The sequence below is a fragment of the Hylobates moloch genome, unplaced genomic scaffold (assembly GCF_009828535.3).
Source record: "Hylobates moloch isolate HMO894 unplaced genomic scaffold, HMol_V3 SCAFFOLD_5, whole genome shotgun sequence".
Taxonomy (NCBI): domain Eukaryota; kingdom Metazoa; phylum Chordata; class Mammalia; order Primates; family Hylobatidae; genus Hylobates; species Hylobates moloch.
Window position 1 is genome coordinate 96829053 of NW_026652280.1, and position 21339 is coordinate 96850391.

The 21339-nt window shown below is 36.9% G+C and overlaps 2 protein-coding genes across 2 annotated transcripts; both read left to right on the forward strand.

Annotated features, from left to right (window-relative positions):
- The first annotated feature begins 3207 nt into the window (after positions 1–3207).
- LOC116468283 (olfactory receptor 10X1) lies at positions 3208–4175 on the forward strand. Its single transcript, XM_032151900.1, is given in 2 exon segments — positions 3208–3736; positions 3739–4175. Coding segments are annotated over 2 exon segments (966 nt in total).
- A 14311-nt stretch (positions 4176–18486) lies between these two features.
- Positions 18487–19440, forward strand: LOC116468284 (olfactory receptor 6P1). The gene has a single exon (XM_032151901.1). It carries the CDS (start codon positions 18487–18489, stop codon positions 19438–19440), a length of 954 nt encoding a protein of 317 aa, XP_032007792.1.
- Positions 19441–21339: the final 1899 nt, after the last annotated feature.

The window sequence follows — 21339 nt, forward strand, 5'->3', positions numbered from 1 at the left end:
AAACCTCTAGAGCTCAGGAATCTCAAGCACTTATAATAATCAAACTATACGTCTAAATCAGTAGAAAGGAAGGTTCTAAACCATTGTAATTTAGTGGGCAGTGGGGGTTGATCACATCACGTATGGCCTAACCTCACAACTCATGTCACAGAACTCTAGAGCCGTGGAATATTAAAGCTTGCATAAACTCAGGACCTTTTTTTCTTACTTCCCATCTGGGGAAACTCAAATCCAGAAGATGCAGCAGCTTTCCCAATGTCACTAAGCTAGCACCAGTGTTTTTCATATTAAATCAATCTCTATCTCTTTTGAGTGGTGAAAAAATTATGCTTCCAGCAATATTGTGAAGATTATCTTTTGGAAGAATATAATTGTGACAGTGAATTGGCTTTGGAGCCTGGTACAATAAACAAGGGAGGAAACTATTCTAGATGGTTTTACTCTCTTCTCCTCATAACTAATTGTCACTACAAAAAGAAAGAGTCATTGGGATAAAATTACGTATCTTTTCCATATCACCACTTCTCTTTGGAAAGTGTGTGTGTGTACGTATATGTGTGTGTGTGTGTGTATATATATGTCATACGTATGTCATATATGACATATATATATGTCAGTGGATTCATAACCCAAATTAAATTTGACACAGGTGGATTTAGGGACAACTTCAGAGATAGATGAGGTAGGATGGGACATAATATCCTCACAACACACACACACACACACACACACACACACACACAATCATGCACACATTTAGAATATACCGGAAGTAGAGATTCTGACATTTATACTCTACTGCTGATGATTCACCAAGGAAATATTTAGCACACAGTAAAGTAAGGACTAGATAAGGAAAGACCTATCTTGGAATTTCTATTGGTGATTATTTGCATTTTCGAAATGCTTATGAATTTAATGGTGACTTTAAAAACAGCACCTCTTCCAACCCCGTCACTGCCCCCTAGTCCCTGCCTCAAATCCCAGGTCTGCGTTGGAAGAGGTAGAACACGTGTAAAGTCAGACTGTTTTTTTTCTGGTGGCATGTTAGAAAAAGCTTGGGTTTTGTACCAAGGACATCAAGTACTAAAATAACTTATTGTTTTGCTAATCTATTTCATATTTACCCTTTGCTATATTTAATCCTTTAGTTCTAGAATCCACATAATTTCCTTTCTTACAGAGTTACTGTGAAGAGTCAAGAGTGCTTGGGAGCCTTGGTGTATGAAGCGCTCTACTGATAAGAGGAATTTTTTCCAGTGGCTTAGGAGTAAGCAGAAGGAACCTATTAAAGCCTAATATTTATGGAAGGAAAAAGATGGCTCTGAAATAGTTGAAAATGTAGCAGAATGCTGATCATAGAAAAAAGTGGAACAATCATCTGCAAGTAGATTTGGAAACCAAAGAATGTGGTTACTAAAGAGGCTCACACCTAAAGGCCTCAAGAGGAAGCCCCGGGTTATAATAGACATGGTCCTCTATAATATTCCCTTAGGTAAGAGAACGGAAAAATGGTCTTCTTATTGGGAAATGACTGCTCACTAAGAAGAGTAGATACAGTGAGTGAAAGGGAAACAGAATGGAGAAAGAGTTGGTAGGAGATAAGAAAATATTAAATCATGTGATTCATGTATGACTGTCAGAGAGTAAGAATCTTGTAAGGTCTAAGAAGACAAAGAACCAAAGGAACCTTTAAAGTAGGGTCCAAAGAGTTGTGGATTATTTCAGGAACCACTTATAATTCAGACCATTTTTCTACTGTGTCTTCTGACTCTCAGTGATAAGTTAGACTCTGCCATGAAAATGCTTAATTTTAGCCTAAACAAAACCTAATTAGAGTGGAAAGTCTATTAACCTCCATGCTCAAAAATCAAATGCTATACAATGCTGAATAACAAAGGAAAACAAAAATCATTTCTATACTAAGCACTTTTTTGATGATTAACTCATCCATCTAACATTCACCAGGAATTATTACCTTCTTAAAGTGCTCCATGTCATTACCCTGAAAAATACAAAAATATAAGACTTATGGTCTCCGTCTTGAAGCACTGAGCATTGAAAAATGAAAAGAATATACAATTCAAGTCAAAACTCTTTGCTTCTAGTCACAAATATGCCACTTCCGAGACATAATTTTATTTCTAAAATAAGTAAAGTAATCACTCTTGTCCTACCCATTTCACAGCTCTCCTATGCACTTTATATTTATGCTGTGAAGAGTAAAATCAATAAACATTTGAAATAATTTGGAAAAATATAAACCCCATAAATGCTAGTTATTAAATATGTTGACATAAGGGACAGGGAAAACAGTAGCTCAATATACTACAGGGCTGAAACAATGTGTTAAATATAGGGACAAACAACATGCTATAGAAATCAGAGGACTATGAGATTAAATCAGATGTAGCATTATTGAAAAATTTGTACAATTATTAAATGCCACTTATTTTCTTTGAATGCTGAGCCTGGAATTAACAAAATAGACACAATCTCAATTGCCACCTGCACTATGCTTGTATAGTCTGCTTATCAAAACCATCCACAGATTTAATTAATTACTATTAATCCTAAGAGTCCTAGGCTACCCTATCTGTCTTCTTTCCCTCTTCTCAAAGCAGAAATAATGACACATGTTTTTTTAACTTTCTTTTAAAATTCTAGGACCTAAATATATTCTCCAAGAAGGGTTAATGACTTTGGGTTTCTCCAACAATTGCAAGTGATTGTCCAAGTTTTGTCCTATAATTACTTGGAAATCAATTCTTGATATTTACGCAGTAAATATTTATAGACCATACATTATGTGGAAGTTTCTGTGTTGGACCCTGACTCTATTAGCCACTTAAAAGTTTTCTCTGCGTTTAGAGAAGCTCATCCAAATAAAGCTCACCTAATGCATCTGAACCTCCTTTATCTGAGCATCAACCGGAGTGTTTCCTCCCGTATTATATCACCTGCTCATAAAATCCTTTTTAAAATAGGCCAGAGCAAGCCTTCTTGTCATATACATAGTGATGTCATATACTAAGCCATCACTAATTAGCTGCTGAATAAAGGAAAAAATGAATGGATGAAAATGAGAAAAACACATTACCTACATATACATAGTTTTGCTAAACTACATGAAAAAGCAGCTGGTAATTGTAATTCTGATGATTTATCTTGGTCATCACAATTTTCCTTTGATGGTATCAAAAGATAATGGAGTTGAATGTTTATTGTTGTTTCTTTCAAATTTCAGCCATTCAAACGATGAAGATCAACCAGACAATCCTGAAGGAATTCATTCTTGTTGGTTTTTCTGTGTACCCACATGTTCAGACATTTCTTTTTGTGGTCTTCTTTTGTCTCTACCTTCTCACCCTTGCAGGTAATCTGACCATCATGGGTCTAACTTGGGTGGACAGGTCCCTCCACACCCCTATGTATCTCTTCCTTAGTGCACTCTCCTTCTCTGAGACCTGCTATACACTGACCATCGTCCCCAAGATGCTGGAAGATCTACTGGCCAAGGACAGAAGCATTTCAGTCATAGGTTGTAGCTTACAGCTGTGCTTCTTCTCGGGACTTGGTGGCACAAACTGTATCATTCTGACTTTGATGGGATATGACCGCTTCCTGGCCATCTGTAACCCTCTAAGATATCCACTGCTTATGACCAACATTGTATGTGGACAACTTGTGGCCTCTGCTTGCACTGCAGGCTTCTTTATCTCTCTTAAAGAGACTGCACAGGCTCTTTCTGCAGACCCAACCTTGTCAAACACTTCTGCCATATGCAGGCAGTTATTAGGCTGTCCTGTATAGACAGTAACCTCACAGAATTCATTGTAACACTGATCTCAGTTTCTGGCTTGCTGGGTACCCTTCTGCTCATCATCCTGACTTATGTCTTCATTATTTCTACTGTCCTCAGGATCCCTTCAGCTGAGGGCAAGCAGAAGGCCTTCTCCACCTGTGCCTCCCACCTCACGGTGGTTATAATCCACTTTGGTTTTGCATCTATTGTTTATTTGAAGCCAGAAGCCTCAGGAGATGATACACTCATAGCAGTCCCTTATACTGTCATAACCCCCTTCCTCAGCCCCATCATATTCAGCCTGAGGAACAAGGACATGAAAAATGCGTTTAGAAGAATGATGGGAAACACAGTTGCCTTGAAAAAATAATCTTGGGTTGTTGCTGCTTGTTTGAAGAATGGCTCAGTGTCCCCAGAATTCAACAGGGGAATTTATCCTGTGACCCCTGGAGAAACCTATACCATTTGCCTTGTTCCAGAGGTTGGGATATAAGAAGCAAGTGACTCAGACTGGGAACTAAGTCACCACAGGCATCTACTTAGCTTGTTAGAGAAGCTGTCCAACCCTTCTACTATCCAGTATCAGAAGAAGAACGTCCCTGCAGATATAAGATTCTGATAATCAACTTCCGGGTGTCCTGCACTATTCATGAATTGAGTAAAAAGTGTGGAAGGAAAAAACAGCATATAAATCCACTGCACTGAGAGATGTTTTAAATATCTAAAGATGTCAACCGTGGCTCAGGCTTGTAATCCCAGCACTTTGGGAGGCCGAGGTGGGCAGATCACTTGAGGCCAGGAGTTTGAGAACAGTCTGGCCAACATGGTAAAACCCATCTCTACTAAAAATACAAAAATTAGCTGGGCATGGTGGTGGGTGCCTGTAATCCCAGCTACTCGGGAGACTGAGGCAGGAGAATAGCTTGAACCCAGGAGGCATAATGAACAGAGACCATTCCGTTGCACTCCAGCCCAGGTGACAAGAGCAAAACTCCATCTCAAATAATAATAATAACAATAAAATATGTAAAAGTTAAGGATTTTTTTAGGCAAATGTTATGAAGCACTGAAATGCACCTACCATGAGACAAATCTTTTCTGATAAGAGATGTAAGAGTATTGATGTAATTTTGAGTTCTGTTACTTATGGGAATGTTATGAAATAAATGAAATAATGGATAAATTTATTATGCACATTAACTGATTAAGTTTACCCCGGACCATGACACTCTTTCTTTGTGATTATTTTCATGACACAGGTGCAGACAAAAATCTCTGCTACCCTCAATCTGCGGCCATTACTTAGTGGCAAGCGTTTTCTTTTACTTTGGTTCCACTCCCGACAATTGGTTATTCAATCTAGGGAAGCTAAAAGTCTCAAAAATAAATACTATTTACTCCCTTATTATGGATGCAGAGGATGTTACGTCAAGTCTAGACTCAAGATCCTGAACCTAAATTTGGACCAATTAGCCTGCTTGTGCCTGATATAGTGACTGTGGTGGGGATTGCTAGTTGCCAGAAATAAGTAAGTAAATGGAAGCTGAAAATACCCAAAGACTCATGCCCATATGGGCACTTGCTTTATGACAAGCAAAGCATTTCAGTACAGTGAGAAAATGATAGACTTTCAATATAACTGGTGTTAGGAAAATAGCATATCCATATGGGAAAAACAAAATCTGAAAAAAACTCAATTTCTGGAAATCAAAAACTAAATTTGAAAAGTGAAGCAATAAAACTTTTAAAAGGTAATTAAGAAGATATTTTCACCAACTTGGGATAGAAAATACTGTTTAAACTGTATGTAAAATTTTTAACTAAAATGAAAAAGGCTGATTAAATCAAAATTGAGACATTTTATTCATCAAAAAGACACTATTGAGAGAGTGGAAAAGAAAGCCAAATCATATAGCTATAAAGAAATTTCAGAGAGTGATAAGTATGAAATTTAGGATCATGATTACTTTTAGAAGGAGGGTCTGTGACTGGGCAGGACGAGGGGCACATGAAAAACTCCTGATGGGCAAAGTTCTTTTCCTTGGCCTAGGTAGTAATTGCAAAGGTTTTTGCCCGTGAAAGATTCACTAAGCTATGTATTTGTTCAGATAATTTTCTATGTTTATATTTTATTTTATAATGTAAGGATTAAACAAAGCAATGCACAGAAAGATAAAAAAGTCTGCAACATGTAACTGGCAAAGGCCCTCATTTGGTATATACAGTCATGCGTCACTTAACGATGAGGATATATTCTGAGAAATGTGTCACTTTGTGATTTTGTCAATGTGTAAACGTCACAGAATGTACTTACACAAACCTACAGTGCACATAGACTGTATGATATAGCCTAATATTCCTAGGCTACAAATGTGTACAGTGTGTTACTGTACTGAATACTGTAGGCAGTTCTAACGCAGTAGTGTTTAGGTATCTAAACATATCTAAGCATAGAAAAGGTACAGTAGAAATACGGTTTTATACTCTTGTGAAACCATCATTGTCTTTGTGGTCTCTCATTGACCAAAACATTATTGTGTGGTATATGGCTGTATAAATAATTTCTAAAAGAAATAAAATTCTCAAAAAATAAATTAAAAGACAATAGAAAAATTTCTAAGAGATGCAAATGGATCCTTTATAAAAGAGAATATCCAAATGTTCAATAAATACCTTAAAAGGTGCTTGGTCTCATTAGTAAGCATGAAAGTGAACATTAAAACCCCAATGAGATACTACCACATACTCATTTGAATGGCTAAAATTAAAAGGCTAGATTAACGAGTGTCAAAAAAGAAACATGAAGCAACGAGAACTCTTCAGTGCTCCTTTTTTTTTGGTGGGGGGTATGAGTCTTGCTCTGTCACCCAGGCTGGAGTGCAATGGTGTGATCTCGGCTCACTGCAACCTCCGCCTCCCAGGTTCAAGTGATTCTCCTGCCTCAGCCTCCCGAGTAACTGGGATTACAGGTGCCTGCCACCAAACCTGGCTAATTTTTGTATTTTTAGTAGAGACAAGGTTTCACCATGTTGGCCAGGCTGGTCTTGAACTCCTGACCTCAGGTGATCCACCCACCTCGACCTCCCAAAGTGCTGGGATTACAGGCATGAGCCCCCACATCCGGCCTTCAGTGCTCTTAATAAGAGTGTATACTTTTTCAGTCATTTTAGAAAACAGTCATATTATAAACTTATTTTGGATATTCTCATACTCTGTGGTTAAACTTTTCTACTCTTATGTGTATGCCCTAAAGAATAGTCTGCACATGTGTATCATAAGACATACATAGATGTCCTTAGACACAATATTTGCAAAATGGCAAAAGCCAAAAATTACTCAGCTAACATACTACAGAATTGATAGAAAAACTATGGCATATTCATGTATGTATCAGCATGCAGTAACAAAAATGAATAAACTATAGCTACATACTTCAGCATACATGTGAAACTCTTTTTTTTCCTTTTTATATCATGTCTTTCTTCTATAATCTAAGATATTATTATAATTCAAGACTTTGTCTCTGACCCAATTTCTCATTAGGGTTTTCTAAATTTTTATACCCAAGAAATTTCTTTAATGGGAAGAAATGAAAATATTCTCTCTCTCCTGTCAATAAGCAATATAGTAAGACATTAATGAAGAATCAAAATAGGAGATAAATTACTTCTGTTCCACATCTAAATGTAGATTGCTTTTTGTGAAAAAAGTCCATTTTTCTCATCTATATATATGAATAACTCATTCTGTTCAAGACACTACACTAACCATGAGGAAAACAAAAACATACAAGATATATTTTTTCTCTCAAAAAACTTACATTCTACTAGTGGGGAGGCTAAGAAATTGTGATGCAATATGAGTTAAGGTTTATACAGATTTATGGGAGCACTCAGGAGATACAGTACCCACATAAGATCACTATAGAATTTACCCATATTTTTGGCCAACATCCTAACATCCTCAGAATAGACTGTTCCACCTGAATATCATTTAATACATCCTCTAAACAGGAAAAAGAAAGAGCCAGGAGGAACCCTCTTTGGGTAATAACAAATCTCAAACACTGACCTCAGTAATCATTCCTTCAAAGAAGTCTGAATTTTACTGGATTACTCAGTAGAGAAATTTATGTTCTAGGGCATTTTGTAAACAATGGAGCAATCAGCAGGTAATTATTAGATTAAAAGCTGGATGTAGTCAGGAAAAAGGATAACATAAGCTCTGCCAAAATTATTGTCATCCAAAGGTGACTAGGCATACGTGTGTCCTCTGAAAAGCAACATCAAAGACTTAACACAGCAGAAGCATAGGGGAGGATAGACTTTACAAAAATAATCCAGCCAGTAACTGAACAAGTAAACAAGCAAATAATGAAAACAAGACCTAGTGGGGAGAGATGGGAGAAAGACCAGTAACCAGAGTTTCTATAGTATATTATACAAAATTCCAGTTTCCAATATAAACTATAAACTATACAAAGAAAGAGAACAATATGACCCATACTGAAAAAAAGAAAATCAGACAACAAAAACTGCTGGTGAGAGTGTGACTAGATGCCATATCTAAAAGACAGACTTCAAAGTAACCATTGTAAATATATTTAAAGATCTAAAGAAAATCATGATTAAAGAAGTAAAGGAAGATATATGACAATATCACATCAAATACAGAATCTGTTCCAACAGAGAGACAGAAATTATAAATAAAAAACAAATTAAAACTCTGGAATTGAAAGTATAACCACTGAAGAGAAAAGCTTACAAGAGTACTCGACAATAAATTAGAACTAACAGGAAAAGAAAATAATGAACTTGAAGTTAGAGTGATAAAGATTATGCAGCTCTAAGGAAAACAAGAAAAAAAAAACATGAAAAAAATAGAGCCTTAGAGAAGTCTGGGATACAATTAAACACACCAAAACTGGTGTAATGAGAGTACCAGGAAGAAAGAGCAAAGAGAAAGGAGAAGAAAAAAATATTTGAGGAAATACTGGCAGAATACTTTCCAAATTTATTGAAAAACATAAAGCTACACATCTAGGAAGCTGAACAAATTTCACATAGGATAAATGCAAAGAGGTACACAAAAAGACACATCATAGTAAAAATGCTGAAAGTCAAAGACAATGAGCAAATTTTGAAAGCATCAAATGAAAAATGGCTGATTATTTACTAGTTAGCCCTAATAAGTTTAACAGATGACTTTTTAGCAGAAACAATGAAGACTAAAAAGTGGGATAACATACTCAGTGTTCAAAAAACAAAACAAAACTTGTCAACTAAGAATTCAGTCTCAGGGATTTTAAAATTGCCTTCATTTAAAATAATAAAAAACTGGAGGCCAGACTTGGTGGCTCAAGCCTGTAATCCCACCACTTTGGGAGGCTAGGGAGGTGGATCACCTGAGGTCTGGCATTCGAGACCAGCCTGACTAGCATGGTGAAACACCGTCTCTACTAAAAATACAAAATTAGCCAGGCATGGTGGCACACACCTGTAATCCCAGCTACTCAGGAGGCTGAGACAGGAGAATCACTTGAACCCAGGAGGCAGAGGTTGCAGTGACCCAGGATCACACAATTGCACACCAGCCTGGGCAACAAGAATGAAACTGCATCTCACCCACACACACACACACACACACACACACACACACACAAATTGGAAACCACCAAAATTTTCTTCAAGAAGAAAGTACTTAAACTGTAATATATCTATATCTTGAAATATTGCTCAACAATGAAAAGGGACAAACTGTTGATAGAAACACACAATCTAAATCAATCTCTAGACAATTACACCAAATGAAAAATATCATTAAACATACATACTATAAATAAATATAAATAAGAACCAAATGAAAACTCTAGAGTTGGAAGTATAATCACTGAAGAGAAAAATTCACAAGAGCACTAAAAAATATATGTATGTACCTTTATAAATGTATACATGTATATTTATAAATCCATACAGCTATGTATATCCATATATATTTATAAATATATACTATATTATATGTACTATATTTATAAATATATAAATATTTACATTTCAGTTTAATTTCTGTCTTTGTCACATACTAGGTTTGTGATTCTGTCATATATATATATACACACAGAGATATGTGTGTGTGTGTTTGTGTATAGCATCCCTCAAATGAAAAATTGAAAATAGATTAGTGGTTGCCAAGCTGCTAACAGTTAAGAATGTGGGTGAGAGAAAAGTTAATTTGCCTATAAAAGAGCAACAGAATGGAATCATGTGGTGATTGACATGTTCTGTACCGTCACTGTAATAATGTCAACATCCTAGCTGTCACAGCATAGTATAGTTTTGTAAGATATTACTCTTGAGGATAATTGGGTAAAGGATACATGAGATCTTTCTATATTATTTCTCATAATTGCATATGAATCTATAGTCATCTAAAAATAAGCTCAGAATCAATATGATGTGAGTTTAATTTCTGTCTTTGCCATACACTAAGTGTGTGATTCTGTGATAATCACTTACTTTTTTAAGCATCATTTTTACCTCTTTAACAGGATCATAATTTCTTGTATCTGAAACTGCCAGTGATAATATATATTCTTGCTACAAGCTTAGTAATAGAACTCTCTGGAATTTTAGCTGAGTACACAGATGGCCAGTTAGTTACTAAATTTACTAGCTTTCTTTGTGGCCAGGTTTGACTATTAAGTGACCAAGTTTTTAATCAATGAGATATAAGTGGAAATGATGGGTGAAACTTCTATATATCTCTCTGAAGATCAGTTTCTCTCTTTCTGCTTTCCTGATGGCGAGGACATGGAAAAACAGAACAGTGCCTTGGACTTCCAATAGAAGCCTTCTGTTGAGTCTGGGAGGACCAACCATCTGCCTTTGCTTTTTACAATCTTGTGAAGTCAGGCTGTTCCACAGGCCCTACCAACTATGGACCACTCATCACTGTAGGGCTATATGAAAGAGAAATAAATTCTATCTTATTTAAGCAGTTGTATTTTGTACCAATCTAAACTTGGTAGTTTAGATTATAGCTACACTGTATTGCTAAGATAATTAAATAAAATATGCATAAAGTTTTTAGCAAAATGTCCAGTATACAGTGATTGTTCCATGAATGGCAATTGTGTATTTTTTTGCACCAATAGGAAAACTTGTAAAAACAGCTTCCTCTCTTTTTTATTTTAATACTTTTTCTTGTTTTATCACCACCCTCACCTTCCTGAAATTGTCTAGCCCCTTAACTTCCAGAAAACACTGTACTCTTACAATTCTTTTCTTGGATAATTTTTGGTCTTTTTCCTTCTTTGGTCTGCATTTCTCAAGCATTTCCTTTCCATCTTTCTCTTTGTTTTTGTTCTCAACTCTGTTCCTCTGGTAACATTTATCAAGTATGATTTTACATATTTATTAATGCTGACTCCCAAGTTTATAAACTGAAAACACACTTAAGATCCAAGCCAATATTTCTGATTTATTGCTGCATATATCTGCCTTTCCCTTGAGCTTAATATGTCAAGACTGAACTCATCCCTGGCTTTCTCATGTTGTTCTGCCTTCTGTGTTTTCTGAAAGTCACCATCTCCTTACCAGTTTGAGCTAAAATCTCGGCAATAACTGCATTTCTCCAACTCCTTATAGCATCATTTAATCTTTTGCAAAGTATTTACTTATAACTCCATTGTTCTGCAGTAACAACAAATTGTCATTATTGCCAAGAGAAGAGAGCCATCATTTTTACTGCAGGCACTTCCTCTCCAATATTGCATCCTAAACAGGTCATCTGGGCTCTGCTTGAACACTTTCAGTGGCAGGCTGCTTAGCACATACCCCACGAGGTACCCTACTCCATTTGCTACAGTTCAGTAGACCAAGAAGCAAAGAAGCAACCTGGGTATGAAAGACAGTCAGGAAAACCAGAGTGGTAAGAGAAAGAAAACCCCATTATTTTCAGAAACAGACTCAGATCTGAGGCAAGACTCAGGAATTCACAAGCACTCCTCTACACGTCTTCCCACCAATTATCCTGAGATCTTCCCCGTGCACCAAGTTTTATTTACAAAGGGTTGTAAAGAAGGGCAAGCAGCAAACAGGCTTTCCTCATGGAGCTTGTAGACTTATGGAAGACAGATAAAGCATCTCTCCCTCATACATAAGCACAAACAAGTAATAAGAGGCAACAGTGAACAGAGTTTAACAAATAAACATCTTCTCAGAAAATGTAATAGTCTAAATAACCTATCAGAATTAATTTGTCTGTAACTCTTACTTTATTGTGTTATTTCCTCAACAGAATTTAGTCTTGAATTATCATTATATCTAGGCACCTCTTAGGCACTTCTGAAAATAGGGTTTGTGGAAGCATTACATGGATGACACTCAGGCAATGAATCCGAGGACTTTACTCCACTTCAGTGCACACCCGTGTCCCTCTGGACAATGTCTTTTCATTGTATCACCTATGCCCTAGAACAAATGGTCCCTGAGGCGACTTGGACACAGTCTTGTTGGGGAGAGGTAGGTCACCATGACAATGCACACTAAGGAGCTATGTCCCTGATGAGAATAAAATAAGGGAAATGTAATAAGGGCTGGCTACTGCTGCCTCTGTTTGCTTCAGGGCCCCATCTGCAAAACCTCAGCCCTACCATGCCACGAACAACTTAGATACCAGCATGAAGTATCAACTTTATTGAAGAGTTTCTAGGGCAAACCATACCTGCCCAGAGGCAAAAGTTAAGCAGCCTATTGACAAATATCAAAAGGCAGGGTATGTGTGTGAATGTGGAAGACAGGCAAGCAAAGAAGTAGGTGAACTTGTGTGACAAATTTTGTCCTTATTCAGGTTAGACACCCTCAAATCCTTCATCCATTCCCTACGATTTTCAATTCCTTATAATCCTGAAAATTGCTTGAATTTCTCAAGATACACAATGTGCTTAAAATTTGAAAAAACTTAATCATTCGAACATCTCAGAGTGAGTACGCTGTCATTTTAATCTTTTGTTCATGTGTTTATGATTCTAGAGATAGCACCTGAAAAATGCATCTGAAATGTTCACAAGGGTGAGGGATTTTTTTTAAGTGGCAATGAGGTAAAATGTTAGAGATTTGTAAAGGCATTGATCAGGGCAGGAAAATATGTGTGGGAAAGGGGAACCCAGAAAGCAGAAAGCCATGATAAGACAGGCAGAAGCCAATCTTTGTGTGTTTAGGCTGTAGCACTTCCCTTGCCCTAAGGCAAGACCCAAAGAAATACCTATCATATTAAGTCTATATCTACGAATTCGAACGAGATTAAAAAAAAAACTATTGAATGAATTTGACTGCCATACACAGAGAAGACAAACAAACAAACAAAAACCCTTTATTGTTATATAAATGAGTCCACTTGGCTATACCCATGGACATTTACTCATTTCCATGGAAGATGTACAGGATAGAGGTTGAATTTCCCACTATGCCTTCATAGCGAGATTATCAAAGTTTATTCCACTTCTACAACTTTCTAGATGTATGATCTTGAGGGAAAAAATCACTCGTCTTTCTGTGTCATTTACAAATAGAAATAATGGTGCTTAAATTCACTGGGCTGTTGTGAGAATTAAGTTAGCATATAAAAAATACTCACTACCCTGCACAGAGTAATCAATTATTATTGTATCTTCTTTATATGCCTTGTAGATAGATAGAGATGAAGACAGTAATTATAATAATTTCAGACAGTTCTTAGTTGTTAATTCACCAGTTTTTTGGTAGGTGCATTAAAATTCTTCAATTTGTGATGATAAATGAGGAATTCAAGGGAAATAAAGAAAAACAAAACAGGCAGTTTTCTCTGGGAGTGGGATATGCCTATGCACAGGGCTCTGCCCAATGTGTCTCCAGATGAAGACTTGTGTTGCTTCCCATAGAGCACCACTGAACACCAGGCAATCTACTACTAACCTTCACTTTTGTAACATCTAGAAGGTGGGGGTTAAACAGGAATCCAGGCAAATGTGCTGGTGTGAATAGCTAATTTGGATGATCCAAGTGATATCCATATGGTTTCAGGCCCACAGATCTATGGCATCACCAATGTGCTTTACAATAATAACTTGTTTCATATTATGTGCAAATAATTCTCAGGTAATTATCTCTTTTAATGTGATATAACCTAATGAAGTAGGAATGATGAATATTACCAGCAGAGGCAGCAGCAGAACTATTACACAAATAATAAAACAGGTTTGACATTCTACCCCTGAAGCGACATTCTACCTTTTAGGTTTCCAAGTTCTTAAAGTATTACCTTATTTATTTCTTAACTAATTTGATAAATATGCATTGGTTATGTAATATGGCCAAAATGATGAACTTAACTAGAGTAGAGCAATGAGTGAGATCTCTGCTACCAAGGAGGAAAAATCCAGGAAGAGACATAGCTACCCCATAGATCTATTAATAGAGTCATGGGCATAATAGCAGCTGTGAGTGTGAAGGACCTTTTGGACAAAGTCCTCACAGAGGCACTGTTGTTTATTATGTTTATTCACGTGCAAAAGACCAGAGGTAAAATAACAGAGTGGCGTCTTGAAGAACTCTGATGTGACTGGAGGAATAAATAAGAGGAATGGAAAACAGGAGTAAAGGGGAGGGTAATGTTGAAGGGGAGCATTCAAAGGCAAATAAAAAATAAAGTGTATAATAGCATCAATATCATCTAGTCTTGAGAAGACCAACCCATAAAGAGCTGTTTTTTGTTCTGAGGGAAAATGCAATGGGAGAAATCTTCAAGGTGTTGCTCATTAATTATTGCTTGGAATCTAAGTTGCCAAATGAGAAGCATATGTTTAAAGAGATCATCACTGCGTGACTGTTAACATTGCAGGCTAAGCTGTACTCTGCTGCCCTGATGGTAGCATCCTCCCCGATATAAAAATTTTGTAGCGCTAATAGAGGAAGAAGGGCTCCCAGACTGATGATGGAGAAGACACACCTAGAAGTTAAAGCAAGTAAGAAACAAAAAAAGAGAACAAATACAAGAAGAGTTCAGTGGGCACAGTGCCGTGATATATACTCAGAGCTACAGAAGGGATCTGAGTACTATGATTCAGAAGTAGTCTATCGAGAAGGGCCTCTTCAAAAAGGAGGGCAGACTGGGAGCAGGAAAAGACTAAAAGAACAGACCATTTCTGGTGGACAACAGGGGCTGAAGTTGCCTTGGTTGGAGAAGAAAGTTCTTGGCAGTAGCAGGCCACGTGGAATAGCAAAAAGGGTTCAGTTTTCAGCAACTGAGCTTGAAACTCATGAAGAGGATGACATAATATTGCTGAGGACTGAGCAGGAGGTAGGGGTATGGGCACCTCTGGGCACAAGGGGACCAACTTTCAGTCTTGTCTTTGAATCAGCAGACAATCTAAGCCATGGTAGGCTACAGAGCAAGATTGGCTTCCAACAAACTTGTGAAAAGTCAGTAAATTTCTAAGGCTCCTTCCCACCCTTCACTCCATTTTCCAACAACTTCTCTTCCACATCCCTCAGGACTGAGGCTGGTAAGTTGGAGTTTCAACCAATTTTATGCAGTGCAATAACTGGAAAAGAACCCTAGTTTTCCTTTAGTTCAATTATCTATATTTTCAAAGTATAATATGAATCTGAATGATGTAAATTCAAGACTATACAAATCAAGACTGAAGCTCATTCCACTAATATTTATTGAGTGCCTACTATGTTTTGCTACTGCTCTGTTACACTGATAATAGAGGGGTGCGGACAAATCCCTCTTCAGATGTTCTGTCATTGTTCAATCTGCCTTAGCATCTCAATTCCCTTACCTTGTCTCTTGAGAGTTTCCAGCCATCATTTTCAAGTTTTTCCCATCCTCTGTTATTACCTACTCCTGAGGCATGTTGGGCTTCCTTCCTATCCTGTCCCTAACCTTACCACGCATACCTTCTCTTTAAACTCTCACTCAGAAAATTATCTGATGCATTAAAGTCACTGTTTCCAAACTGGACTTTTTGGACACTTGAGGGTATAAAAATAAAAATAAAAATCTTCCAATGTCCAGGCAAGAATAGTTCCAAAGGACTGATTCTCTCATCTTCAACTCCTTTAAGAGCTCTTAAAATTGATCTGCTAGAGAAAGTGTCTTTTCCTTTCCCACTTCTCTTTTCTTTTTTTTAACAAGGAAAGGCATAGCAAAAGCTTGCCATATGGAAGTGTCCAACAGTGTAAGTTAATGCCAGTGCCAATGTCAGTGTTGAGAAAATAAAGGCTAATAACCGGGTATCAAATCCTTTTGCAGGTCAGTGGTTTGCAATCTGTTTCTTTCAACGCAATTGAAATAGAAGCTAATCAAGTTGTCAGCTAATAGATGAATGAAAATAATTTTGATGATATGTTACTGAATATTTTCTGGCACACAACTAATAAAAAGTTTAAATAATCTAGTGTTATTTCTATAACAAAACAAACTTTCATTCATGGAGCTATGGTACATCAATATCACTTATATGTGAACTAGTTTTCTTAGTGTTTACACCTCCAAAATGAAAATTCAGAATAGAATCAATGCTAAAATGTTTCTCATTGTGATAATAAGTCTTACAATACACACAAACATTGGACAAAAGCATAATATACATTATTATGAGATAGTTTTCCAGTAAAATTAAAAAATTTTGTCCAATATATTTTTAGATGTTTATTTATATTTATATTGCTTTAGGTAAATGTATGCTAATTATATAGCAACTAGAGAAAATCTTTTATAAAGCACTCATAGTCTTAAAAGTACAGGAAACAACATGTAGGTAGATACAGAGAAATCAATAAAAGACTTGCAACTATAAATATATTACAATACCATGAATTGTGACTTTGGTGAAATAAATGATTTAAAATTTCCAGTTTTAAAAAGATATGCTCGTTTGTGTACTTGTTCAAACAAGTTTCAGTGGATATCATCACCATAGCACTGATATTTAGATTTCATTAGATTTCATTGAATACATAAAGAAGTAATCTAATAGTTTCATTTAAAAGTTCAATTCTCATAATGCAGTAAAAAATTAGACTCCCTGTGGCCACATAAATGTCTGATAAAAAATAGATGCTGTGCCTGTAGTCCTAGTTACACAGGAGGCTGAAGTGAAAGGATTCCTTGAACCCAGGAGTTTGAGTCCAGCCTGAAGAACACAGCAAGGACTCGTCCTTTAAAAAAAAAAAAAAATGATGTCAAGTTAAAACTATGCAAATTAGTATATCATTTTTAAAGTTTCTTAGAGGAAAATAATGTTTAAAGACAGGTACTTAAATCACACCAAAAATAAAAATGCTTAATGACATTGTCACCCAATCTCAAGTCAGACTTGTAATTTTACCAGGGTCTCCCTGGAGATGTCAGGTCACTGGCAATGTTAATAGAAGACTGGAAAAGCACAGAAGAATGGTTGGGAAAATGACTTCCTCTTTCATTTTCCTGCCTCACCAGTTGCATCAGTTTCCCATGGCTGCTGTAACAAACTGCCACAAATATGGTGGGTTTTAACAACCGAGAGTTATTTTCTCACAATTCTGGAGGCCAGAAATCCAAAATCAGTATCACTTGGCTCAATTCAAGGCATAGGCAGAGCCACACTCCCTCTGGAGGCTCTTGAGAAATTCTTCTTGCCTCTTTTAGCTTCTGATGGCTGTGGGCATTCATTCAAGATAAAGATCTTGTGGCCAAATCACTGCAGTCTCCAAGGCCAGCATCCTTAAATCTCTCTCTGCTTCATCTTTACATTGACTTCTCCTCTGTGTGTGTGTGTTTCAAATTTCACTCTATCTCTGTCTTGTAAAGACCTTTTTCATTATATTTAAGGCCCACCTAGAAAACCCAGGATAAGCCCTCCATCTCAAAGTCCTTAATTTAATCACATTTGCAAAATATTTGCCATATGATGTAACATTTATAGATTCCAGGAATTAAGACATGTACAACTTTCAGAAGTTCAATTTTTTAACCTATTATACCTCCTGGAAATAAGACTGTCTAATTCTAGCACTACAAATGTATTCAAAAATATATGTAAGGTGAATGGAAAAATAACTATTCTCTGGAGCAGAGCTTCATTATCTCCTTTGTATTGAATTGTCTCTCTATTTGGAAATGAATATTTTTCAAACCAATCTTCATACTGCCATGTTGCCTTGCATTATAGTTCAAGCAATCTCCTTGAGTTATTACTTCCCCTTAGTACAATTTCCCTTGAGAAATAAGCTTGTAGGCCCTAGCTTGAGGTCACAGCTTCTTTTATTCACTCATTCAACAGATACTGAGTAAAGGTGCTGTGGGCTTAGGAATTTATTGTTGTTTCTAAGGGATGTAAAGGAAGAGCATGTCCTGGACAAGAAAACAAGAATCAAAATGCCAAGCAGTTCTGAAATCACTCAGAAAGTATTTATCAAATACCCACTGTAGTTAAGATCGCTATGTAATTGAGTACTCAGGTCTGTTAACTTTTCCTATAAGGTGAGAATAAAAACAGCAAAGTGAAGAGGAAAAATGATATAATAATTAATATACCACTAAGCATCTTCAGTGGTTACAACCTGTGAGAATATGTTGGTGGTTTGTTGCACCTATGTTTCAAATCTCTTGTTCTTCCTGTGATTTATTTTAGGCACTCAATTGGACAGAGAGCCATGAGAAATTTGAGTGGAGGCCACGTCGAGGAGTTTGTCTTGGTGGGTTTCCCTGCCACTCCTCCCCTCCAGCTGCTCCTCTTTGTCCTTTTTTTTGCAATTTACCTTCTGACATTGTTGGAGAATGCACTCATTGTCTTCACAATATGGCTCACTCCAAGCCTTCATCGCCCCATGTACTTTTTCCTTGGCCATCTCTCTTTCCTGGAGCTATGGTACATCAATGTCACCATTCCTCGGCTCTTGGCAGCCTTTCTTACCCAGGATGGTAGAGTGTCCTACGTAGGTTGCATGACCCAACTGTACTTCTTTATTGCCTTAGCCTGTACTGAATGTGTGCTGTTGGCAGTTATGGCCTATGATCGCTGCCTGGCCATCTGTGGACCCCTCCATTACCCTAGTCTCATGCCTTCCAGTCTGGCCACTCGCCTTGCTGCTGCCTCTTGGGGCAGTGGCTTCTTCAGCTCCATGATGAAGTTTCTTTTTATTTCCCAATTGTCCTATTGTGGACCCAACATTATCAACCACTTTTTCTGTGATATTTCCCCACTACTCAACCTCACCTGCTCTGACAAGGAGCAAGCAGAGCTAGTAGACTTCCTTCTGGCCCTGGTGATGATTCTACTCCCTCTACTGGCTGTGGTTTCATCATACATTGCCATCATTGCAGCCATCCTGAGGATCCCTACTTCCAGGGGACGCCACAAAGCCTTTTCCACTTGTGCCACTCATTTGGCAGTGGTTGTTATCTACTACTCCTCCACTCTCTTCACCTATGCACGTCCCCAGGCCATGTACACCTTCAACCACAACAAGATTATCTCTGTGCTCTACACTATCATTGTACCATTCTTCAACCCAGCCATCTACTGCCTGAGGAATGAGGAGGTGAAGGAGGCCTTCAGGAAGACAGTGATGGGCAGATGTCACTATCCTAGGGATGTTCCGGACTGATATACAACAGGTCCTGGGAGAGGTGAAAATAGCAGAATCTTAATAGGGCCTCCTCAAGGAATCAGAATGGGCTTAAAGGGAACATAAATATAATTTGCCAACATTTCCTCTAAATATTGTCTGGGACCTTCTGATACAACTGAAAGTTTATGAATCATTTATTTTTTACAGGGGTTTTCAAACTAAGGTTGGACTAGCTACAGAGGAATCACCTGAGAATTTGTTAAAATAAAGATTCCCCCCAAAAAAATACGTGGAGAGTCTTACTGAGTATGTGTGGAATGTAACCCTGCCATGAATAATTTTCAAAACTTCCTGGGAATTCCTATTTCATAGACAGTTTGGGATTCCCTAGTCTAGACCAAACCCATTATTTTGTAAGTGAGAAAATATGAGAAAAAAGGGGAACTTACTGGTGGACATGCCAAGAAAAAAATTTGGTAGACTTCAATGTAACAATTTCAAAGATCCAGATTCTTAAATCCCACTTTCATAAGAAACTGCACAAGTATGTTATACCCCAAGACCTAATTTCATATCATCTTATCTACAAAACTCATATTCACTGAAAGTCAAAGCAGAGAGAGATGCAGTGCTTATATTCAGCTATATATTCATGACTCAATATAGCTAACTATCCTCTCCATCTCCCTTCTTTGAATCTCAGGGGCGTATAAAGCTGGTTGACCTAACAAATATTGACCAGGTAGTAGGTAAAATGTTCTAGAAAGCTTATATACAGATCTTCTCCTTCACTATGGCCAGCACCTGTTTTAACTAATTAGTGCCAGGGCTATACCGATTGTGAAATATTTTAAATTGTGTTCCTAGTCAAAGGATTGTAAGAACAGAAAATGCCTTCATAAGAAAGAAGATTGAAGAGCCATAGATAGGATGCAGATATCTCTATGGCAATTGGGATGTCTCGGGTTCATAGCCTGAATCATAGGTATTCTAGCAAGTTCCTTTGATTTTTGGAAAGTTACTTGAATTGCTCAGAGAAATTTTTCTTATCTTGAATCTAGGCTCATTTATGCAAATTTCTGCATATTGAACCAAATTCAATAATTATTTAGATGTGGGATATGTGAAACAAAATAAATATGCAATAACAATAAATATGCATATTGGAACAAATTCCAATAAACACGGATTGTTGGTCAGTGCACATTTGCCTATTCTGAGACAGATTTTGAGGGAGAAAAAGACATGTGTCCATCAGTGCAAACTACTTTATCAACAATCATTTTAGATTTTCCAGTATTAAAAACAAAATAACAATAAAAGACCTGACACTTAAAACAGTTTTTTGTTTTCATAAAATTTCTAAATAGCCTTAGAAACAGCTCTGAACATAGCTCAATTTACATTACATTCTCCTCTCCTTTCATAGAATTATGAGAGACATGGAGTTCAGAATTCAGACCCTAGAACCAGCAAATTTCAATTTGATCCTGGCTTTACTAATAACAAGTTATGTGATCATAGGCAAGAAACTTTACATCTCTGCTCTTAGTTTCTCTTTGATAATAAAAATAATACCCTTTCCATCATATGGGCTTGTTGTGAATATTAAATAAATAACACATATGTGGGCAAAGGGTTGGCACTTTTTTTCTCTTTCTTTGTGGATAAATTTGATCTTGGATTAATTTCTAGTTCTGGTTCCCTAGAAACCTAATAAACATTACTACACAAAATTACGTATGGCACAAATTATCTCTGAGCAGCAAATGACCTCTGGACTGGGAGGAAGATGAATGTGTTATAGATATCTAGTGGGAAATAATAGCTTCAAGCTACTTTTGTAACTTGGCATGTCTTTTGCAGGGAATTCTAGAAGCTATGGGTGCCCATGAAATTGTTACAAGTGATATAGGCACTTACAGGGCTTGAAAA

Coding starts and splice junctions, on each gene's coding strand:
- LOC116468284 (XM_032151901.1), top strand. CDS start 18,487: ATGAGAAATTTGAGTGGAGGCCACGTCGAGGAGTTTGTCTTGGTGGGT.